The 26249-nt window shown below is 37.3% G+C and overlaps 1 protein-coding gene across 2 annotated transcripts in view; it reads left to right on the forward strand.

Annotated features, from left to right (window-relative positions):
* Positions 1 to 26249, forward strand: part of LOC106884092 (uridine 5'-monophosphate synthase) — a 161131-nt gene that overhangs the window by 129434 nt on the left and 5448 nt on the right. For both annotated transcript variants that reach the window (XM_089352341.1, XM_089352342.1), the window contains 2 exons: positions 3022 to 3106; positions 3199 to 3297. In XM_089352341.1, coding sequence (XP_089208467.1) covers positions 3022 to 3106; positions 3199 to 3297 — 184 coding nt within the window. The remainder of the gene's footprint in view (positions 1 to 3021; positions 3107 to 3198; positions 3298 to 26249) is intronic.

Below are 26249 nucleotides of genomic sequence, written 5' to 3' on the forward strand. Positions count from 1 at the left end.
TTCTGTTACGTAAATGAATTTTTTGAATTGTATACGAGTGCATAGCCAATGGTATATTGACTGGTAAAAGAGTTTTGTACTTTATTTTCAATAATAACGATTGAATGAAATATAGAAAAAGAGTAAAATCTTCTACCGATTACACCTGTATTTTAATTAATTCAAATTAATGTACCACATCTTGAAAAACGTAAAATTTTTGGCGGTTGACATCTGGGATTATTTTTAGCATCAAACCAAGCAGGTAAGATGTATTAAGAATATGAATTTTAGTGTTTATTCATAATGTTATTGTTTTTACACCTGTTAATTAAATTTACCTGCCCATAAAAGTCAAATTTAGTCAGAAAGATCAGCTAAAATTATGTAATTATAAACCACTGGCATATAAGCACCCATTTACAAAATTTCAAATCTGTATGTAGAAAATTAACAAAGTTACAAGCAAATATTGTGGACACCCCACTTGAACCTGAATAAATCAAAATTAATGTGAACAGATAAGCATTACATTTGACAAATTAATCTGAACAAAGGGTTAAATGTCATTTGATAAACCAACAACACTTATTTTAGTAAATAGAAATATTACATTTCTAAATCTCTCAGAGAGATTTATACAATAGCAGCATGATAAAGTGATGGTATGTTGTTAACTTAATGTGACAGTCCCATGAAAGGGTAGAATACTACTGCTATTTAGCCCTAGGAAACACCAATTCCTGTTGGCCATGATACATTTTCTGTGTCCTTATGTTTTCAAAGGGGGGAGATAAGTACCTCCACCCAGCTGCTACTGTCTAAATCTCAGAGAAGTTTAGAAATGTAATATTTCTATTTTTGAAATTAGTGAATGTATTTCACTTGAAATATATATGTTTTCGAAGGCAAATAAGCATCGACAGCTAGCAAGCCATGCTACTCCAGACTGATGATGGAGCAATGACTCTGAAACTAGTCTCTGGATGCTGGCTTTGGTTGGTGGAGGTGCTTATCTCCCCCTTTGAAAACATAAGGACACAAAAAATGTATCATGGCCAACAGGAAGCGGTGTTTCCTAGGGCTAAATAGCAGTAGCATTCTTCCCTTTCATGGGACTGTCACATTAAGCTGACAACATACCATCACTTTATTGTGATGTCGTCCGGTATCATGGGTCACTGGACAGATGGTCCTGTTAAGTTGCTTGGAATTTGGTTTGGACTGGACTCCCAGACGGAGAAGAATTAGAGCGAGGTAGCAAATAAGCTGGAGGCTCTAGCCTGGACTTGGCCTGGAAGGGCTCTGTCCTTGAAAGGAAGGGCGGAGGTGGTACAGGTGTTTATTGCATCTGTCATCACCTACCGCCTGACCATCATCCCTTGCCTTGATTCGTGGCTAAACAGGTTGGAACACCTTTTTCCACTTTTTGTGGAAGGGGGGAAAGCCACTTGAGGTGCTCTGTTTGCTGCCAGGAACAGCTAAAGGGTGGGTTAGCGATGCCCTAGCTAATGATGCATTGAGGCCGAGGCATCTCTGGTACTACCTGGAAGGTGATAAGGTACGGAATCCACCGGCAGAGGAATTCTTTCCGCGACCAGCTTTCTTGGAAAGATTCAAACCCGGTTTCATTAAAAGACATAACCTGACTGTATGGCAAAAGGAGTGTTGACAGGCACTCGTGCTTATCCACAAGATGGGCAAGGCCGGCAGTGGGAATACCACCTCGGAGTTCTACAGAGGGCTGGTTGAGTGTAAAAATGATGATGTCCTAGGAGGGGCTCTGGGGTTTGACGAGAACCAACTTGGCAACCTGTTTCAAAAAACTTTCAGGCCAGGGTATTTGGATAATTATCAAAAATCCCTGACCTGGCAGTGTTACAAGAACACTTTACCTGTTCACGATAAGTTATCCAGGCACAGAATGTCAGTGCCACTGGCATGTCCAAGATGTGGGCTAGATGAGGAAATCGGCCAGCATGCTTTTGTAGAATGTTGGGAGCTATCAAGCTTGATAATTTACGTAGAACACGTGTTGTCACATCTAGGGAGAGTACAGCAATCGGCTGAGTCTATAATAAAGATTGTTCCGCCAACTGGACTCTTGAAGGAAAGTGAGGCATGTTTTCTCTGTACTGTTACAGTGTTGAAAGAGTGTGTATGGAGGACTATAATGCAAGGATTTGTGACAGGATCCTTCATCTCTGGCCCTGGTTTGCTACTTTACTTCAGATACCATCTGAAGAGCAAGATAGGGCTGGAGAGGAGAATCCTGTCGCAAAGTGTGTTCGAGAAACTATGAAAGTCTGTGATGAGAAAGGTGGGTGCTAGTAACCCGACTTAGTCAACATTGGAAAAAGAAAGGATAGCCGCTGGGCTTTTCAGGCTGCCAGGTGTATCCCCTCTCTGAAATTAAAAAAAAAAAAAAAAAAGTCAACATATATTGTATATATATATATATTTTATCATCAAATTTTTAAAATGTAAGGTTCATTCGAACTCATAGTAACATTTCTTTTGTTTGTATTGTCCTGTTAGTGTCCCTTCTGTATTCGATATATATTATCGTAATAAAAAATTCAGCAAGCAAGCCATGCTACTCCAGACTGATGATGAGCAATGACTCTGAAACTAGTCTCTGGATGCTGGTTTTGGTGGGTGGAGGTGCTTATCTCCTCCTTTGAAAACAGAAAATGTGTCATGGCCAACAGGAAACGGTGTTTCCTAGGGCTAAATAGCAATGGCATCCTTCCTTTTCATGGGACTGTCATATGTTGGCAACATACCATCACTTATTTTAGTGTTCTTCATCAACAAATGATAAATGTGTCAGTTTATCCTGTTAGTCATTTTTGCAGCTGCTTGATGAAGGCAAATCTCACACACATACATATTTATGAATGAAAATGCACTCTCTCTCTCTCTTTCTCTCTCTCTCTCTCTCTCTCCCCCTCTCTCTCTCTCTCTCTCTCTATCTCTCTCTCTTTCTCTCTCTCTATCTATTTCTCTCTCTCATTTGAATTATATTTGTTTTTATCACAGTCCGGAAAGGCAGATAGTCGTGCATGTGTCCTTATAGCTGAAATGAGTTCAGCAGGTAATTTGGCAGAGGGAGAGTATACCAGAAGTAAGTTAATTTTTTAAAATTATTTTTCTTAATTGTTTTATCTATTTACCATATGATAGTTACAGAATGAGCTCTATGTTTGTTTTTTACAGGTACAATTAAAATGGCTGAGGAGCACAGTGATTTTGTTATAGGTTTTATTTGTCAGAAAAAACTTCTTTCAGACCCAAAATTTATTCACATGACTCCAGGTAAATAATCAATGTTATATACTTTTAAAATGTGGTTGAACTGTGAACTGTATCTAGGTTAAATGCTATTTAACCCTTTTGCTACTACATTTCTGACCAAAATATGACTCTTATGTGTTTCAATTAAAATCTAATATAATCATGAATTTAGACTGGCTTCATAAAATAATTACTCTTTTACTCTTTACTCTTTTACTTGTTTCAGTCATTTCACTGCGGCCATGCTGGAGCACCGCCTTTAGTCGAGCAAATCGACCCCAGGACTTATTCTTTGTAAGCCTAGTACTTAATCTATCGGTCTCTTTTGCCAAACCGCTAAGTTACGGGGACGAAAACACACCAGCATCGGTTATCAAGCGATGTTGGGGGTGGGGGGGACAAACACAGACACACAAAAACACACACACACACACATATATACGACAGGCTTCTTTCAGTTTCCGTCTACCAAATCCACTCACAAGGCTTTGGTCGGCCCGAGGCTATAGCAGAAGACACTTGCCCAAGGTGCCACGCAGTGGGGCTGAACCCGGAACCAGCTACTTACCACACAGCCACTTCTGCGCCTATTTATCAACATATTAAGATGATTTTTGGAACACAATTGAAGATGTTCTTAAACAGATCTATTGCATAATTTTTGTCATAATGCAACTCTAATTACAGGTAAATACAACTATATATTAAATTATTTCAGTTTTGTTTGAACATCAGCATAGAAAATGAGTTATTAGCTAATATTCAATTGAGTATACAACACAATTTTTATATCAAAGAATTGTGTACATTAGTGGATTATCAGTTGAACTTAAATGCATATAAGATAGCAGTAATAAAGGTAAAAATAGAATGAAATACTAGAAGAAAACTGAAGAAAACTAGAAAATGAAATACATATAGGCATAGGAGTGGCTGTGTGGTAAGTAGCTTGCATGGCACCTTGGGCAAGTGTCTTCTATTATAGCCTTGAGCTGACCAAAGCCTTGTGAGTGGATTCGGTAGACGAAAATTGAAAAGAAGTCTGTCGTATATATATATGCATCTGTATGTTTGTGTCTGTCTGTCCCCCACCAATGTTGGTGTGTTTATGTCTCTGTAACTTAACGGTTTGGCAAGAGACCAATAGAATAAGGTCTAGGCTTACAAAGAATAAATCCTGGAGTCAATTTGTTTGTCTAAAAGGAAGTGCTCCAGCATGGCCACAGCCAAATGACTGAAACAAATAAAAGAATACCAGTAACTAAATGAAATAAACTCACATGCATACATAAATACACAGAAACATTTATAATAATGTAAATATTAATGACTTGTAGGGACAGTATTTCATTATGCATTTTTTCATCTTCAACTTCATTGTTTACATTTGATGTCTTGGATACAGAACATCATAATGAAAATCAGTGCTGGCTATAATTTCTGTAGAATATCTGTAGAGATAACCTTAACAAATCATATATAATAATGATTCATAATACAAATTGATCAAAATTTATCACTTACCTTTCATGTAAATAAAAAATAAAAATGAGGTAAATTTGAAAAAAATATTTATAAAGTCAAATTATATGTATATAAATCACACAACATTTCATTGATGGTAACTTGTAAAGCACCCTACTGTAAATATCGCATGCTTGCAGAATGCAAAATGGAAACTTGTTTCAATGTCCCATCCACTGAGAACTTTCCTTTTTTGATGAAGACATTTGTGGCTGTCAGTTTTCTTTAATTTATGGAGATCGGCTGAATTCAGAGGGATATCCCTCTGGCAGGCTTTAGTTTTTCTCCCAATAGTGTTTTTTTTATTTTTTAAGAAAGACCAGCTCCGTTAACTGCATTGCTACATCTGCTTGGAACTACAGATGGTAGCATCGCTTTTGAGTTCCTCCTGGTTTAGTATATAGTATAAATGCATTAATCATACTCATATTTACTATATACCAAACCAAGTATCGCTGCCTTTTATTACCAGGTCAGCTGACTTGGTAATGGCTTATCATCTGATTCAGCCAAACTACAACAGCCTGTTATAATTGAGGTTCACAATCCAACAGCATCCCTTTCCTATTTACTTGTGCAGTGAGAGTTACCTGTGACCTTTAAGAGGCAGTCTGCCAAGTAACATCACTGTGTTTACTTCACAAGTTGTGAAATTTGTGATTATATGTATGTTGTAGTCTGTGATTTTGTCATGGACAGGAAGTTGGAACAAAAGAGCCAGCAAGAAATTTTGTGTTAAACTTGGGAAGTCTTCTACAGAAACATTGAGCATGTTTCAGCAAGCTTACAGTGACAAGGCAATGGGTCATATTCAATGTTTCAAGTGGCACAGGTGCTTCCAAAGTGGAAGAACGCCCATGGAAGACAATGGGCAATCTGGAAGACCTGTCATAAGCATCACCCCTAGAAATGTGGAAAAAATTCATCAGCTTGTGCATGAGGATCGTCAGGAGGATGAGTGACATTGCTGATATTGTTGGTCTGTTGTATGGGTTCGTGCAGGCAATTTTAACATCTGAATTGAACATGGAGCATGCCTCTGCCAAGTTTGTCCCCCGCCTGTTGACCACTGAGAAGAAAGAACATTGCGTCAAAGTCTGCCGAGATTTCCATCAGTGTGCCACTGATGACCCATCCTTCATGTCAAGGATCATCACTAGTGACAAGAGTTGGATCTATAGGTACGACCCTGAAATGAAGCAGCAGTCATCACAATGGAAGAGGCCTTCATTTTCACAACTGAAGAAGGCACGATAGAGTTGCAGCTCCGTCAAGAGCATGCTCATTTTTTTTTTTTTTTGGCATCTACGATATTTTGCGTCACGAATCCGTCTCTCAGGGCTAGACTGTCAATAAAGAGTTCTACTGCAACATTTTGAAGCGTTTGAGGGAGGACATTCAGCAAAAGTGAGCAGATTTGTGGAGCACAAGAATTGGATTCTTCACAACATCAATGCACCCTATCACCAAGCTCTCCTCACTCAGTAAGTTTTCGCTAAAAACAACATGGTATCATTTCCACACCTGCCCTATTCACCAGAATTAGCACCTGTGAACCCAAGATGAAAATGCAACTGAAGGATTGCCATTTTTACACCATTGTCAAGATCCAGACCAAATCACAGAAGGTCCTCAATCCACTTATGGAAAACAACTTCTAGGCTAGATTCCAAAAGTGACAGGAACACTGGTGTATTGCTGTGCAAGGTGACTATTTTGAAGGAGATGATGTTAAAACTTAGGTAAATAAATTACTTTTTATTAAACACAACTAGTCTGGGAACTTTTTGAAGCAAAGAAGCAGGTATACTTAGCTAAGAGAGAAGCAGAAAGGAAAAAGTTCGCCAGTGTTCTGCAGTGTGAGAACCAGCAGCTTGAAGTATTTTTGGTTTGCAAGACAGTGTGTCAGTGAAAATTCTGATGTTGTAGGAGAGAAGTGCATTCACATGGATGGTGGTTTAGTTGCAGTTAGTGATTCTGCAAAGAAAGAGACTGATCCTCATGCACAAGCTGATGAAGTTTCTCCACATTTCCAAGGGTGATGCTTGTGGCAGGTCTTCCAGATTGTTCATTGTCTTCCATGGACGTTCTTCCACTTTTGAAGCACCCGTGCCACTAGAGAACACTGCTAAATGCAGAGAACACATGAGAGAAGGAGAGTCTGTCTAATGTGGACACAACAGAGGGACCAGCTATCCGAATAGATGGTAGATTGCTAGATCAAACCATGAAGGATATGAAGACAGAGGAAACCCCCAGCCCATCAGGAATCACTGCAGAGATGCCTAAAATATCTGGTGGAGTGGAATATGGAGTGGCAGCATTATAGTCAACTGCTACAAAGGGAAAGGTGATTCTTCAGACAGAAATAATCACAGAGGTATCAAATTGTTGGACCAGATGATGAAAGTTTCAGAGAGGGTTATAGCTCAACTAATTAGTCTAGATGAAATGCAGTTTGGTTTTGTGCTACAGAGAAGCACTACTGATGCTATATTCCTGGTAAGGCAGCTGCAAGAGAAGTATTTAGCCAAAAATAAACTTCTGTACTTGTCTTTTGTTGAAATAGAAAAAAACCTTTGACGGGGTCCTCCACTCTGATGGTCAATGCAGAAGCTTGGGTTAGATGAGTGGTTGGTGAGAGCCATACAAGCCATGTATAGGAGTGCTGTCAGGAAGGTGAAAGTTAGCAACAAGTATAGAACTGAATTCAGTGTACATGTAGGAGTTGACCAACGATTGGTTCTCAGCCTTCTCTTGTTCATCATAGTCCTCCAAGCCATAACAGAAGAATTTAAGATGGGCTGCTCTTGAGAGTTCCTCTATGCTGATGACCTTGTTCTTATATTTTAATCACTGCCAGAACTAGAGTAGAAATTTCAGATGTGGAAGCAAGGTTTGGAATCAAAGGGCCTTAAAATATCTGGTTGGGTGGGGTATGATGTAGCAGCACTATAGTCAACTGCTACAAAGGTAAAGGTGATGCCTCAGACAGAAATAATTGCAGAAATAATTTAGCAAAGGCTAAAGTTTTGGTAAGTAGGAAAACAGACAAATCACAAATCCCTTCAGGGAGATGGCTGGTCACTTAACCCTTTCGTTACCAAGCCGCCCGAAAAACATTTTGGTTCATGTGACCAAGCTGCTCAAAACTGCCCGTAATCACATATTCATATTTAAATGAGAATATCAGAGCAAATCTTGTTAGAATATTCGTGAAAACAAGTGATTATACTGCGTAAGCAGTTCAGCTATAGTTTTGTATAACGATCGACGTGTTATTTTAATTTTGTGAATTTTGTGAGATTTTCTTCCAAATTTGTTCCTGTTGTGTTTTTAAAAATTTGTAATTCTGACAGAAAATGGATACAAATTTTATTCTGTCAAGCAGCGAGTCAGAATTCAAAGGATTTTCCTTTGAAGACCTTGATAAATCTAACTCTGTAACCGAAAAAAAAAAGCACATGGTATTTGATAATGAATCTGATGTTTCATTTTCCGAAAGTGAAAGCAGTGAATCCGAGAGCTCCGATGATAGCGATAAAGATAATGAATTGGTACCTGAATGGAGTGAAAATTTAAAAACTCTTTCTTTCAGTGATTTTTCTGAAGAAACTGGACCAAGTCACAGTCTTACCCAGGAGAGCAAAGCTTCGAACTATTTCTTTTTGCTTTTTCCGATGTACCTATTTGAAATGATTACGGCAGAAACAAACCGTTACGTTGAATGTAAACAAAGCATAAAAAAGGATAGTTTGTGGTTTCCCACAAACTTGAATGAAATTAAGGCATATTTTGCCATAAATATTATTATGGGCATTAGAAAGTTACCCAGAATAACAAATTAAGTATAATAACGAGGACACGATTTTTGAAATTAACTCAATATCTACATGTAAGAGACACGAGCAGTACACCAGTACGTGGAGAACCAGACTTTGATCCCTTATTTAAAATAAGACCCCTCATTGACTGTGTTCAAAACACATATAAAACAGTTTATAGACTAGGGAGACATCAATTGATGAAGGTATGGTGGGCTATAAAGGCCGAGTGCGTTTTCGACAGTATATGCCAGGAAAGCCCACAAAATGGGGGATCAAAGTTTGGAAGATTTGTGAATCAAATACTGGGCACTGCTCTGGATTTGAATTTTACACAGGAAAAAGAGACAATTATATAAGTCAGCATGGCCTAGGGTATGATGTGGTCTGGAATTTATCACTTCGATACCATAACCAGAGCCGTATAATATTTTTTGACCAATTTTTCAGTACAGTCAAACTTGCAGAGAATTTAGATACTGTGGCAACACATTCATGTGCTACAGTGATCGCTAGTAGAAAAGGACTGCCGTTGGATATAAAAAAAGAAAAATTAAAAAAAAAAGGTGAAATAATTCAACGGCAGAAAGGAAATTTGCTAGCGACCGCATAGAGATAAGAGGCAGATTAATTTTCTGTCTACCTGTGCACAGTCACATATGGATGAAAATGACATGCCGTTTGTGAACCTCGATTATAACAGGTACATGGGTGGTGTAGATCAGCTGAATCAGTTGATGTCTTATTATCCAGTTGGCAGACAGGGGAATAAATAGTGGCAATACCTGGTTTGGTATATAGTAAATATGAGTATTACTAATGCATTTATACTATACTAGCAGTATAACCCGACGTTGTCCGGGTGTGACTTATTACGCCATCTACGATAAGTCTTGCTAGATGAAAATCAACTAAAAAAGAAAGCCTTACAATGAAAACACCCTTATGATGTAAATATGTTCATAATTCAAAAGACGAAATTAATAGGGAAAGTCTGAATGCTGTTTTGTGTAACATTATTAAGTGTACGTAAATTTCATCCGTCTAATTGGCTATACAAATGCTTGTGCAAAACAACTTTTTGCACTGCCTTCATTATACATAGCAGGGTAATTCCTTTTCGCAGGAGGTAGGACGGCAATTTCTGATGAAGCAATTGCTGGCGATCTGTTGCTACACAGTTCTGCCAGAATTCTATCAGATTGGGCAGTAGATGATGATGCATCATTTTGCATTATGTTCAAAGTAGCTTCTGGAATGTGGTGAATTGCTGCAGTCTTGCTGTCTTTTTAAACCGGTTGCTTTCTTTCCCCAGCAAGCTCTCTTGTTTGGAGGCATAATCTATGTACATATTAAACAGAACAACAAAAGTTATAACAGATGGCAGTGTCAGTAGTTTTCACATTTCTGTAATTTTTCAGATTAACACCCACACGATTACGTAACCCTAACCCTGACCCTAAAACTGTAACCACAACACTAACCCTCATCGTAACCCTAACCCTAACTGTAACCCTAAAACCGTAACCCTGACCCAAAAACCGTAACCCTAACACCCTAGTGAAAATCGTGCAGGTGTTAATCTGAAAAATTACCCACATTTGTAATGAAGTTCACTGATTTGCAATGTGTTGTCCATAAGCTCTGTGGTTTGTATATTTACAAAACATTGATGAACATGAGTTATCTTGTAGTGAATGCTTGTGTGTACATGCGCGTGTATGTGTTTGAGAGAGCGAGAAAGAAGAGGGAGAGAGGAAAAGAAAGAGAGGGGGAGAAAGGAATAGAGAATGGGAGCAATAAAGAAAGAGAAAGAGAGGAAGGGAGAACGGAAGACAGTTATAAAATAGCAATGCGTGCGCATGTTTATATAAGAAACACACAGAAACTAAATCTTATATCTATAATGTTGATGTGTTTATGTGTATGTTGTCACAGATCACGTGTGTGTGTTTTTACGTTTCTATGTTATGAAAAATATGTTAGAGGTAGAGGGATAGAAGAAAGCTATTAAATGGGAGAGAGGAAGAAGAACGAAGTAAGAGTGAAAAGGTAGAAGGAAAGAATAGTCTTAAACCAAGTTAATCTATGACTTTGTAAGTATCACTCTCTCTCTCTCTCTCTCTCTCTACCTCTTTTACTCTTACTTAGTATATTATATGTTGAGCTTGTGATCGATGTGTAAGAATGCCGGTACAGGTAGAAAGGAAGAAATATAAAAGTTGCTAGAAACAACAGCCAAATCTCCCTTAAATCACACAAAGTAAACGGAATTTAAAAAATGTAATTACTGCACTGGAAAGTTCACATCGAGAAAATTCCACTGAGAGAAAAATTTGTACGAAAAAGTGGAAAATGTGGATTTCTATAAACTTTTAAAAAGGCTTCACACAGATACAGAACTTCAGCATTATATATTAAGATGGGCAACACACACACACACACTAAATAAAAAAAATGACAGGTATTTGTATATATATGTGTATTAATGTGTATTCTGTGTCTCTCTCTCTCTATATATGGCAGTAAGTAAATGCGTTTTAAGAAAAATGATTAAAAAAATTCAGTTTGTAGAGAATAAATGTTTGACTGTCAATCGTATTTGGAAGAGACTGACAGGTATTTGTATGTATGTGTTTATTTGTATGTATGTGTGTATTTGTACGTATGTATGTATGAGTGTGTATTCAAAAACATCTATATTTACACTTTAAAGTTGGTTTTCGCACTCAACCCTGTTCTGCAGAATCAGTGTAGCGATGGGATGTTTGTGCCCATCTCTACGTTCTGAGTTAAAATTCCGCTGAAGTTGACTTTGTCTTTCATCCTTTAGGGGTCTAAAAAATAAGTACCAGGTGGACACAGGGGTCGATATAATCAACTATTCTCCACCTGCCCCAAGCCGCCCTTGTGGGAAAAATTTATAATAATAATAGTAATAATAATAATAATGACCTCTGCAGATCAAACTCCCAACCCACAACTAAGTCTTAATGGGCAACACACATACACACTAAAAATGTTAGTAAGTAAAAGTGTTTTAAAAAAGATTGTTAAATTTTCAGATTAACATCGGCACGATTTTCACTACAGGGTTAGGGTTCGGACAAAAAAGTGGAAAATGTGGATTTCTATAAACTTTTAAAAAGGCTTCACACAGATTCAGAACTTCAGCATTATATATTAAGACTAGCAGTATAGCCCGGCTTTGCCCAGGATGAAGTTGGGATTATTAAGCTAATCAAGTTCTTTATTTCAAACCAAACTAAGTAACATGACGTCAAATTTGGGCAGAATAAGTGTAGCAACTGGAGCGCATGGGTTGGGAGTTTGATCGGCAGAGGTGATCAGGTTACACATGCCATCCCTTTGAAAACACCACCGCCATCATCTAACCCCTCTTTGCCCATGGGTTAGGAACCCTTCCAGCAAGGAAAATAGAATGACCAAAAGGGCTCCCGATTCTCTGTATCAGAAGCGGTTCTGTTCAGATCACAATAAAGTCTTAAGTATATATATATATATATATATATATATATATATATATATATATATATATATATATATGAGAACACGGATGTTACGTAAGTAAAATGTTAATGTTCGAAAGTGCAGCAGTCCATAGATAATTCTTTATTCTGTATATTTCTCATTTTGTCCTGTTCTGACGTTTTGCGAAATTTTTCTGGAGAACATTATTTTTCTTTGTGGTTGGGTCGTTGATGACCTCTTTCTAGCATATTGGATGTCCACCTAGTGGTCATCCCTTATACACGTGTAATACAATATGTACACCAATTGCATACATATTTTTTGTACGCATACATGTTCGTATGTGTGTGTGTTGCCCGTATATCAACAAAACACATACACACATCTTGCGTTGCATATATATACGAATAAATACGGATAAATGATTTAAAATAAATATATTTTGGAAATGGCGATTTACGGTACAATACCTAGAAACATGAAAATCAGACCACATGGGTTTGTTTACATCAATTCAGCAGTTTCCATAAAAAGTGTTTGGAAAGAACGCGAAAGAGATAGAGAGAGCATGCTCTCCCTCTCTATCTCTCTCCCTCCCTTACACACATGCCAGTTATCTCTCTTTCTTTCTCTCTCTCCCTGTCTCACATACACAGCAACATTACACAAACACACATGCTGCTCTCTCACACTAACAAAAGAACTTCACATACACACCACACTTTCTGTCTGGCATACTCACTATAAAAAGAAAGCGTGTATTTCTTTTTGGCAACATGTGTTTTATGTGTAATGTTGGTGTGTGTGTGTGTGTGTGTGTGAGAAAGAAAAAAAGAAAGAGAGATAACTGGCATGTATGTGTAAGGGAGGGAGAGAGAGAGAGAGAAGGTATTTTTTTCTTTTTGCTTGTTGTTTCCTGCGTTTTTTTCTTTTTGCTTGTTATCTGCCTACCACACAGGCGCTGGCAAACAAAATGTATCTCTTCTTCACCCTCCCTCTCACAAACATACAATTTCTCTGTCTCTCTCTCTCTCTCACCTTCACGCGCGTACGTACAGATTTGGCTTTGCCATGTCAACAAACTTCAAAATTGGTAAAAGTTTATCGATTTTTACAGCTATACGCGGGTGCCTCTGAGAGAAAAACTTCGCTAAAATGCACATAAGGTCATGACACATCTCCTCCTAAAATTGGAGCGACATGCGTGCTAATTTGTGGACGTGCATAAACTTCATTCACGTACATACACACACACACATCCTCTCTTTTATATATATACAGATGGGCAACAAACACATACACACTAAATATAAAAAATGACAGGTATTTGTATGTATGTGTGTATTGATGTGTATTCTGTGTCTATGGTAGTAAGTAAATGCATTTTAAGAAAGATATTAAAAAAATTCAGTTTGTAAGGAATAAATGTTTGACTGTCGATCGTATTTGGAAGAGAATGACAGATATTTGTATGTATGTGTGTATTTGTATGTATGAGTGTGTATTCAAAAACATCTATATTTACACTTTGAATTTGGTTTTCACACTCAACCCTGTTCTGCAGAACCAGTGTAGTGATGGGAGGTTTGTGCCCATCTCTACGTTCTGAGTTCAAATTCTACCGAAGTTGACTTTGCTTTTCATCCTTTCGGGGTCTAAAAAATAAGTACCAGTTGAACACAGGGGTCAATATAATCGACTATTCTCCACCTGCCCAAAGCCACCCTTATGGGAAAAATTTAAAATAATAATAATAATAATAATAATAATAATAATAATAATAATAATAAATAATAATAATAATGACCTCTGCCGATCAAGATCCCAACCCACAACTAAGTCTTAAGTGTATATGGGCAACACACACACACACTAAATAAAAAAAATGTTAGTAAGTAAAAGTGTTTTAAAAAAGATTGTTAAATTTTCAGATTAACACCTGTATGATTTTCACTACAGTGTTAGGGTTAGGGTTTGTGAACCTCGATTATAACAGGTACATAGGTAGTGTAGATCAGCTGAATCAGATGATGTCTTATTATCCAGTTGGCAGACCAGGGAATAAATGGTGGCGATACCTGGTTTGGTATATAGTAAATATGAGTATTACTAATGCATTTATACTATATACCAAATCGGGGCCAGCGATGCGACCATCTGCAGTTCCGTGCAGATGTAGCAACGCAACTAAGAGCTGGTTATTCCTAAAAAAAAATAACTGTAGGGAGAAAAGGCAAAGCCTGCCAGAGAGATATCCCTCTGAATTCAGCCGATCTTTGTAAATTAGAAAAAAATCGAGGGTCGCAAAAAGCAGTGTCGTGAATGCCTTCATCAAAAAAGGAAAGCTCTTAGTGGAAGGGCTGTTGGAACAACTTTCCAATGTGCATTCTGTAAGGTTGCATTATGTAGAGCAGGGTGCTTTACAAGTTTTCATGATAGAAATATTGTTTGATTTGTATATATGTGTGATTTGATTTTATAAATATTTTCAAATTTACTTTGTTTTTATTTTTCTTTATGTGTAATTTTGATTTACCTGTAAGGTGAGTGACGAATTTTGATTAATTTCTTTTGTAAATCATTATTGTATATTTCTGTGTATCTATGTATGTGGGAGAGCTTATTTAATCTAGTTGATGGTGTATGTGTATTTTGTTTTCTAGTTTTCTTCACAGACAAATTCTAGTCTTTTGTTTTATTTATACCTTTATGGTACACCTGTCTTTTGTGTGTTAAATTCACCTGATGAATCCAGTAATGTGCACAACTCTTCTATAGTAAAATTTTGTTGTATACCCAATTGAATATTAGCTAATAACCCATTTTCTATAGCGATGTTTGAATAATTTAAATAATTTTATATTTTGTTGAATTTATGTGAATTTACCTGTAATTACAGTCACTTTGTGACAAAAGAATTGGTTGAGAACCTTTCGTTAAATTATCTTCCAAAAATCACATTGATATGTTGATAAATAAAAAAGTTAGAGTTGTTTAATGAAACCAGACTAAATTTATGATTATGTTAGAAATTAATTGAAACACATAAGGGGTGTATTTTGGTTAGAAATATGGTAACGAAAGGGTTAAATGAACATGTTAGCAAACATCATAACAGCTTCCATGACATACATGGATACAGTGAGAGAATCATGGAAAGTCATTTCATTTGAGTGTCCACGGGTGGTGGGGGGGCTTTTCTCATGTTGGTATTCAGCACAGTCTCTTTGCAGTCATTGATTTAAAAGATTTTTTTTGTTATTTATGGAATTCAGGCTTTTGCTTTCCTTTCAACAGTTAAATTTTTTAATGGATAGTCATATGGCCTGGTCCCAAGTCCAGGATGAGAAAGGAGGAGGGTTAGGCTTTGGGCTAGCAATCTGACCCTGTAAAAACTTAGAGTGCTGCAAACAAAGATTTCGTGACTGATCCAGGGGAAAACTGGGAGGTGTCCTGGACCCTAGTGAAGAGCCAACTCATAACTGCAAAAAAAACTAACAAGGATTGGAATGTGGGGACTGACACTGTTGCTGCGAAAATTTAACAACTATTAGTTGAGCATCTCGAGAATAAGTGAAATATGTTGGATAGAAAGGGGGAAAATTACCATGCTCTACTCTGGACATCAAGAGCGCCATGTCTGAGATGTGGGGCTGGTGCTAGATAAAGAGGCCACAAAGTTTCTTATCAGCTGGCAACCAGTCAATGATTGCATTATTTCTGCATGATTTCAAACCAGATTTGTCAAGACCACCATCATCCTATCCACCAACAGAAGAAACAGAAAAGGATAATTTTCATTAACAACTACATGATGTGATGAATAGCACACCACACTTTGGCATCAAGTTGGTTGTGAAGGACTGGAATGCTCAGCTAGATTCGAATTAGAGCAAGTGAAAGGACTGCATGCAAGTGGAAGCAAAACAACTGAAAATGGAGAGCACTTTTTGTTATTCTGCAGTATGAATGATCTGTACATTGGCAATACTTTCTTCCCATTTTCAAGACCATGACACTATGGTAGTTAACCGGTCCCAACCACTGCAACAGACCGGAGATTTGGAAGAACAATGGAATATGTTCAAAAGTGCTTTTACCCAAAGTGCAAGGATGGAAAAAAACATATCAGGAAAGATGGATTACACCAGATACATGGCTGTTGATTGACAGCAGGAAGGAAAAGAAAAGAAGAAGGGACTAAACAAAAACAGAAAAAGAGAGAAAAGCAACAGAAGAGTAGTGTCGAGTGGCAGATAGGCAGGTGAAGAGAGGATGCAGGAGTGACAAAAGAAGATGGGTGGAAGGAAAGATTAAAGAAGCTCAGAAACAAACAAAAATGACATCAGAACTCTATACAGAATCATGAGAGATTTAACAGGATCAAACAGGAGGGGGCAGTCTGCCAGTGAAAGCTAAGAATGAGAAGACTTTGCTAAGTGAAGAACAACAAAATGCAAGATGGGTGGAACACTTTAAAGAAACCCTAAACCAACCAGCACTAACAATAAAATTGAATTTAGAGGACCAACAAATAGAACATTTGGCAGGAGGAAGGGGAGCGATAAGGGAAGATGAAGTGAGAGAAGCAGTGAAGAGACTAGAAAACAATAAAGTACCTGGACTGGACAACATTTCAGCAAAATTAATGAAAGTGGGTGGCCAGATCATGGTTGAAAGGTTGACACAGTTATGTAATGCATGCTGGGTGGTAAAAAGGGTACCTGAAGAGTGGACCAAAGAAGAAATTATTAAACTACCAAAGAAGGGAGATTTGAGCAACTGCCAAAACTGGAGGGGAATAACAACGCCAGGTAAAGTGCTGTGCTCATTGTTGCTGTTCCAGTTGAAGTTTGCATTAGATGTAAAGCTGAGAGAACAACAAGCCAAATTTTAACCCAGCAGATTGTGCTGCAAGCAAATATTCACACTGTGCAACATCGTAGAACAATGCATAGAACACCAAAAAACCATTAATAATAAACTTCATTGACTCCAAAAAGGTATTTGACAGTGTGCATAGACAAACCTTTTGGAAGATTGCAAAAGTGTATGGAATATTGGACGATTACATCAGTCTGTTTAGCAGTTTCTACAACTCAAGCTGCTGCATTAGAACAGAGTATGGATACACTGGTTTTTTTAAGATCATCACTGGAGTAAGACGAAACTGTTTCCTGTCACCAGTGTTGTTTCCAATGATCATCGATTTTGTTATGCAAAGATCAATGGTTGGACTGGCTATAGACATATCATGGATGGCGAGGGACTGGCTAACAGACTTGGATTTTGCCTATGACATCGCCCTGTTGGCTGAGAATCACCCAACATTACAAGAAATATCAAAAAGGGAAAGGGAAGCAACAAAAACTGGGTTGAGAATCAGCAGTCAAAAAACAAAGGTAATGCAAGTTAGGAAACAAGTAGAAAGTGTACCAGTGAAAGTTCGACAAGAGCCAGTTGAAGTTAAAAGCTTCACATATCAGGGAAGCATAGTGACAGGCAACAGTGATGCAGAGACTGACAACACTTAGATGTAGCAATAGCATAAGTATAGAGCTGAAGATTTTTCTGTACAAAACAGCAATACTGCCAATAGTGATCTATGCATGTGAGACCTGAAAGATAACAGCAAAAATCGCCTGCCAACTCAACATATTTTATCGGCAGTGCCTCACAAAGATCCTAAGAATCACTTGTCAAGACAGAGTGACAAATGAAGCCATTCTCCAAGCAGCAAGAGTAAGGCTCTGTATGCAATTGTAACTGAACAACAAATGAGAATGGCTGAACACGAACTAAGACTGCCAGAGGAAAGGCTTGTCAAAACAGCGATGGGATGCTGCTGAAAGGTAAGAGAAAAAGAAGCCAGCCAAGGAAGATATGGCATAGTACCTTCAAAGAAAACCTACACAGACTGAACATCACCTGGGAAGAAGCATACCGGTTGGTCAGAGCCAGAGATAATTGGTGATCACTGACTGCCCGATATGCTCCTCAAAGACAGCCAATGGACCTAAGAAGAAGAAAAAGAAGTCTGTCCTAAATTGCATTGCTACATTTGCTCAGAACTGCAGATGGTTGCATAGGTTTTTGAGTCTCTTCTGATTTTGTATGTAATAAAAATGTGTTCATAACACACATATGTACCAAATCAGGTATCCACCACTAATTACCTGGTCTACCAATCAGGTGATCGCTCATTATCTGATTCATGTTATCTATACCACTTATGTAACTGTTGTAATCAATTGATTTTCTCGAGTACACAAGAGGATTTATAGATGGTGTCTTACCTTGGTAACCTAATTAGCAGTTGCTAGAAAAAGTACAGGCCCATGTCTAATAACATGATATTGAGACATGAGAACCTAATGCAGGCTTTAGGAGTAGGATTTGGATCAGTATTAGTGTTTAGGATTTAGAAGTAAGCTGAGAGTTAGAGTTTTGAGATAAGAACTTACATTTAGGATTGAAGGTTAGGGTGGAAGCACTTGGAATGAATGTTTTTGGTTAGGGTTAAGGTTATGTTTACAATGATTTGCTGAATCATTAAGTAATAATTTTAAACTTGGGTATACATCTGGTAGTATGCCATTTATAGCACATTCACTGTCTTCAGCTACCTGATGTCGTCGACAGTATGGATATAAGTGCCACTAGTTTTACTTCAGGAATCCATTCATGTCTACTGAGTGTATAACAGTATATAGTATATACTATAAAGTAGGGAAGGTACAAACAGTTATGCTCAGAGTCAAAAGATATGGAAATCAGACGTAATTCACCAGATGTAGAAACAGCCAGGAAGTGAAAAATAGAAGCAGAGACTAATGGCATCTTGTCTTCACTACACACTGAGATATAGTGGATTGATCAGAAGAGATTGGACTTGGTGCAGGTTGGTTCAGACCATTTTCAAGTATGATGTGGAACGAATGCAGATTTGTTGTTAGCAACAGCATCAAAGCAAGAGAAACAGAGAGAAAAGAGCTTCATTTGATTCAATGCTCTCAACAAGGACAGATGACAAGTTGGGAAGAATATGCAGTTGAGAGAAAAATAAGTTGGACTAAAATAGGAAAGTGGAGTACATCACATTTGAGTTTTCTGATTCATTCATCTTATGATGCCTTGCCATCGGCTACAAACTTAGTAAGATAGAACATATCAAAGAATGATAAATACAGATACAGAAAAGTTGGAACACTGAAACATATTCTTTCCAACAGTTCACTAGCATTAACTAGATATACATGGAGACACAATCTGGTTCTCTTCAATGCTATGAAGAACCAAATTACTCTCATCAACAGTGGCATAAAGCCACAGAAAAAACCAACCAGATATTTCATTACTTTCGTGCATTCAGGACAGCAGATCCATTTGAAGAAGAAGAAACTTCCTGTGAATGATGAAAAGTGGAATTGCTAATGGGAGGTGCCAAGAATTCACCAGGGTGCCAAGAATTCTTCCCATTCTAGTTATGAAGAAACCTAATATAATGATATGTTGTGAAAGACAGAAAGTAGTAAATCTAATTAAGTTAAAGGTTCCTCATGAAAATATCATGGATGCATCTTAGGCTTGAAAGATCAACCATTATAAAAACCTCCTTGAGGAATAAGAAGATGCAGGCTGGGAAGTAGAGAATTTACCAGTTGAAGTTGGATGTAGAGGATTCATTGGACACAGTGTGAGGCGATTGTTGTTGTCACTATGTCTAATTCATCATAAAGCAAATACCACCATGAGCAATATCATGCGACTACAATGGAGAAGAGAAGCCACTGAATTTTGTTAAAATGAGACAATAAGCAATGGCTAGAAACATTGAGTGAAACCTAGCAAGCATGGCCTCACTTTAGTGAAGGAGACAGTATATATACATATGTATATATACATCTATATAGATATGTGTGTGTATATATAAATACACATACACACACGCATATTCTTTTACTTGTTTCAGTCATTTGACTGTGGCCATGCTGGAGCACCATCTTTTTTTTTTTTTATATGTTTCAGCCCAAAGGCTGTGGCCATGCTGGAGTCAGAATGTAAACAGCAAATCAATAGACACAAAAACAAGGAGGGTTTCTAGTTCTAGTTCTTGATCCACTAACAGAAGTAGTATTAGTATGGAAAAAATCTTTGTAAAATGTGGTAAAAATAAAATTTGTCCCTTACATACTGAATGTATGAGGGAAAATTTAGTGTACCATTATAAGATTATGTTGGAAATTCCTACTTCTATATTGGTGTGTGCTCAACAAACTTCAAATCGTGACTGGCAAACCATTTACATTTGTTTAAGGATTGGCTTAAAAGGCGTAACACCATCCGATCCTTTAAGGATAGAATGACAAAAAAGTAACATGGCTGTACCTTATATAATAGGCGGAAAAAGATGAAACTTGTGCATAAGAGATAATTTTCCAGATTTTTACATCTAAACACCAGTTGCTTAACTGTATACTAGAACAAGACTTAAGATGTCCACACTTGCACAAGATAACATTTAAATACTTCCATGCAAGTGATGGATAAGTTAGTATCTGCTACACAAATGGGAGGTGCCCAAATTTAAGGGATAAATGTCAGGACAATGTCTGGTTTGACTTTCAAGTAACTATCAATATCCTCAGCAATTGAAATATCTTTTTTAGAAACCATAGCAACACATACAGAACATAGACACTGCATATAACCTAAAACTCAATTGATCTATTAGGCTCAAGGACTCTCAGTTTCATCCTTAAACCTAAAGTCGAAATGAGGTTAAATGTGAGGTAAATTTTTATAACCATATCAAGTTTCTAAATTTCCCCTTCACTTTATTAAATCACACAAATAAAATCCATTCACTTTGAACCAAGTTTGTAGATAGACCCTGAATGAAGGTGCATAGTTGAAAATAGCTGGTTGAAAATGCAACTGGATACTCTCTATACAGTGGAAACATGAGTCAGTCATATAAACCAATTATGCTTTATAATTAACTGTAAAAATAAATGTTTAAAAGAAAATAATATGATGTACCAGTCTCTTTATTCTTCATAATTGTTTTGAATTTACACTCCCTTAAATATTCTTAATCTACTGAACAGCTGAGTGTGCTGCTCAGGTAGACAAACTTGTCTACTACCTTCAGAATTGTATATATATATATATATATATATATAATATATATATATATATATATATATATATATATATATATATATATATATATATATATATATATATATAATGTATGTATGTATGTATACATATATATGTATATATATATATCAAAATAAGCAACAAGAATATCCAGAGGTAATGCGGTACGATCATTTCAAGCAACTCCATTTAATTGAACAATTCAACCATTACATTAATTTGAATACAGAGCAATCCTCGGCTGCATAAAGACATAGAGTTTAATTCATTTAAAACAGATGGACACATTAGTATAATTTTACCTAAAATCTCCAAGATGTTAAGGAGATAGACAAAGAACATGCTGCCTTCACTTCAGATTAGAAGCTACTAAGGTATCAGGAAGAAAGACTTGTTACAGATTTTGCTTGTCCCTGTTTTATGGGGTCAGTTTTAATTTATAGACTAGTTTTATCAAATCTTTGTATTAGGTTGGCAACTAAGTTCCTGCGTTTTTTTTTAATTTAAATTTTTTTAAAAGGTTTAATAAAAAAAATGACAACTAATTAATCAATAATGTATTCACCCTTGTTACTTACAACTTCTTCCCAACGTTCAAAGATTTTCAATACCTCGTTGGTAGAAATCACCTGATTTCGACTTGAAAAATTGATCCAACCAAGCTTTCAATTCTGCATCAGTATTGAACAAAACTCGGCGCATAGCATTTGAAAGAGGTAACTTATCAGATGGTATCTGTAAATATTCATCAATTGGTATATACTGGCCAGCCCCAAGGAAAATCTAAGCTAAGAGCACTGGATTCCTTGGAAGAAAGCAGCGAATGTATATGAAAACAAGAATGGAAAAAAAATGGAGACATGGTACACAAATACAAATGCAAACAACAGGTGTCTTTCGACTAAAGACAAATTAAATTAAGCTGGCATGTGTAGAAGTGAAGCCTTATGGCAGGGACATAAGAGGTGACAGGCATGGGAAAGAATATAGACATTGCACAGATGGTAGTGGAACCAAGAAAGAAAGGTCAGGCTTGGTTGAACACTGGACACGTGGAAGGAGAGGAAAGAGGTAGAGGCAGAGGGATAGAAGAATTAGGGAGGGACAAGAAAAAAAGAAAAGGGAAAGAGTGAAGTGAAAGAGGAGGGAAGGTGAGAATGAAGGGAAGGCCAGGAAATGATAGAGACGGGGAACGAAATAGAGAGGAGTGGAAAGAATGAAGTAAGTGTGAAGAGGCTGATAGAAAGAAAGAATGAGAATAAGAGAGTCATACAAAATTTAGATATATATATATATATATATATGTACTTACGTATAAGAGACCAAAGTGTACATACACCGCTATATGTATATAAAAAAAGAATGCAAAAAACGTAAAACATCCAGACATGATACAAAAAAGCGATAACAAAACACCCATACATGCAAAGATAATCTGGAACTCGACTGACAAAAGAAAACTTCAAATGACCCGTTCTTGTTTTTTCTTGTCCCTTTTTTGTATCATCTCACTGTCTGGATGTTTTGAGTTCTTGTCCCTTTTTTTATATACATATCGTTGCTGGTGCCCCCGGGCTGGCTCATGTGCGGGTGACACATGAAATTTTTCGAGCGAGATTGTTGCCAGTGCCCCTGGACTGGCTCATGTGCGGGCGACACATGAAATGCACCATTTTTGGCATGGCCGTTGCCAGTGCCGCCTGGCTGGCCTTCGTGGGATTTTCGATCAAGATTGTTGCCAGTGCCCCTGGACTGGCTCTTGTGCGGGTGACACATGAAATGCACCATTTTGAGCGTGACCGTTGCCAAGGCCGCCTGGCTGGCCTTCGTGGGATTTTCAAACGAGATCGTTGGCAGTGCCCCTGGACTGGCTCTTGTGCGGGTGGCACATAAATTGCACCATTTTGAGCGTGGCCGTTGCCAGACACGTAAAAGCACCCACTACACTCTCTGAGTGGTTGGCGTTAGGAAGGGCATCCAGCTGTAGAAACTCTGCCAAATCAGATTGGAGCCTGGTGTAGCCATCTGGTTTCACCAGTACTCAGTCAAATCGTCCAACCCATGCTAGCATGGAAAGCGGACGTTAAACGAAGATGATGAAGATGATGATGATATAGCAGCATATGTACACTTTGGTCTCTTATATGTAAGTGAATATATATATAACAATTGCAGCGTGGAAGGTGTTTATAAGCCATTTAAAATAACACACAAAATCCGTTAGATTCACTTCAACATTTAAATTTAATTTGTCAAAATATTTTCGTCGCTTTGAGACCGTGACCTGTTCACTGACAAAATGATGCAGCACAGAATTTTGTCAGTGAACAGGTCGCGGTCTCAAAGCGACGAAAATATTTTGACAAATTAAATTTAAATGTTGAAGTGAATCTAACGGATTTTGTGTGTTATTTTAAATGGCTTATAAACACCTTCCACGCTGCAATTGTTTTCGTTCCAGCACACGATCTCAGATCAGGTCACTTGCTATGCAAGTGCATCTCTGTAATATATATATATATATATATATATATATATATATATAAATTTTGTACAACTCTCTTCTTTCATTCTTTCTTTCTTTCTATCAGCCCCTTCACACTTACTTCGTTCTTTCCACTTTTCTTTCTTTCGCTTCCCATCTCTCACATTTCCTGGCCTTCCCTCCTCTTTCACTTCACTCTGTCCTTTTCTTTTTTTCTCATCCCTCCCTAATTCTTCTATCCCTCTGCCTCTACCTCTCTCCTCTCCTTCCACGGTGTTCGGCCAAGCCTGACCTTTATTTCTTGGTTCGACTACCATCTGTGCAACATCTATATTCCTTCCCATGCCTGTCATCGCTTATGTCCCTGCCATAAGGCTTCACTTCCACACACGCCAGCTTAATTTAATTTGTCCTTAGTTGAAAGACACCTATTGTTAATGTCCTGTTGTTTGTATTTGTGTACCATTTCGCCTTTTTTTTCTTTCTCGTCCTTGTTTTCGTATACATTCACTGCTTTCTTCCAAGGAATCTAGTGCGTTTAGCTTAGAATTTCCTTGGTCCTGGCCAGATTAGAGCAGTCTCGAGTATAACCAGCCTAAACTACAAAGATAATCTGGAACTCAACTGACAAAAGAAAACTCCGAATGACCCATCCTTGTTTTTTCTTGTCCCTTTTTTTGTATCATCAAACTGTCTGGATGTTTTGCATTTTTGTCCCATTTCTTGTATTCGTTTTTTACATATGTATAGCGGCGTACATACACTTCGGTCTCTCTCTCTCTCTCTCTCTGTATGTATATATGTACCATTCAACCACTAGCGTGGTTGAATATATTCTTAAGTCCACCATTTCATCAATCGCAGCAGCTTCCAAGTTCCACCAATAATTCAGTTCTCAACTAAATTGAAAACTGTTAACAGTTTTATAGCGGACACCTCCTCAGCTACACTTTGGCATAAATAGTTTGAGATTTGGTTCAGTAGAAAAAAAGGTTACATCAAAATATCTGCGACCTCAAGGGGAGCAGTAAGGCACCTATTCACCTTAAATTAACATAGACTTTTTAATTTTAAAATAAAAGTATGCTTTTCTTAGGCTTAAATGATAGAAAAATGTATGAGAAATTCAGAACAAAAATTAGTAGAAGAAAAGTTATGGAGTGAAATACCACGAAATTTCGTGTAAGTAAGGGAGTAAGGAAGTAACACTTATCAATAAGAATATTAATTAAAGAATATATTGCTAAAATGAATGTTTACGTTCTAAGATGGTGAACTGGTAGAAACATTAGTGCGCCGGGCAAAATGCTTAATGGTATTTCACCCGTGTTTATGTTTTTAGTTCAAATTCCACCGAGGTCGACTTTGCTTTTTATCCATTTCGGATCTATTCAATTTGACGTACAGATTATTTATTTAATTTTTTTAAACTAAACACTTTGAAACTTCCGATATTGGTACAATGTGTCACATTACAACAGGGTTTACTCTTAACATTTTTGACAAAATTTTGTATTTTAGAAGTTATTTCATCACAAGTTACAGTGTTACAATGGACAAATTCGTGTTTGATAAGTGCCAAAACACGGAACTCTCAGGTTTTGACTTACTCTCTAACTTCTGCCAATGATATATATGCATATTATACATATATGAGTAAAAAAATCTCATCATGCAATCAAACCAATGAAAAAGCCTCTACCTGTTTGCTCGAGACGCTAAAAATAGCAGCCAATGTATCCCCTTACCCAGCATTTTATAAGGTAAAATCCTAAATTATTACAATTAAACCTGGGGAGAGGCATTATGCCGGTAATAAACACACGCACTGGTTCAGTCCTTTATTAATTTATAAACAGTATTTAGTTTTTTTGTTAAATCATTTCATTGCACTCTTGCAATCTCTTCAGTAACTTGTCTCTCCACTTCCATTTATTTTGAATGTATGATTTGGCGTTGTTTTGAAATTGTTCGGTATGAGCATGTGAGTGTGTGCAAGCTCGTATGTGTGCACGCACTTATGTGTTCGTGCTTATATGTAAGTATGTGCGTCCATATGTGTGTTTGTAACAATTTCGTTCATATCAGATAAGATAGAGACTTTGGACTTGGTTTTGGTTTCCTTTCTGTTATTTTCTGTTTTCTTCGTAAATGCATCTTTTTTATTTACGTTCGCATTCTGTATTTTATGTGTGAACAGCATCCACAACCATGGGTAATTGTAAGGCTTTTATCTACGTATATTTGCTATTCTAAATTGGTTGTGTTTCAGTTACGAGGCCTGACTCTTGTATTTGCCGTAACGATGCGTCACCAGTGTGTCTAGACAGGATTTCTATGCTAATTCGGTCCAGTACACCACCATGTTGTTCTTTGGCATGCTGGTATAGCACCAAGGTTTGTTTGTGATTCTTATAGTCCCTCCAATGTTCATTTACACGCTCAGCCAAACTTCTTGCCGTTTCACCTATGTATGCCATGTT

Source organism: Octopus bimaculoides, chromosome 5, assembly GCF_046866305.1.
Source record: "Octopus bimaculoides isolate indiv1 chromosome 5, ASM4686630v1, whole genome shotgun sequence".
In the NCBI taxonomy this organism is placed as follows: Eukaryota; Metazoa; Mollusca; class Cephalopoda; order Octopoda; family Octopodidae; genus Octopus; species Octopus bimaculoides.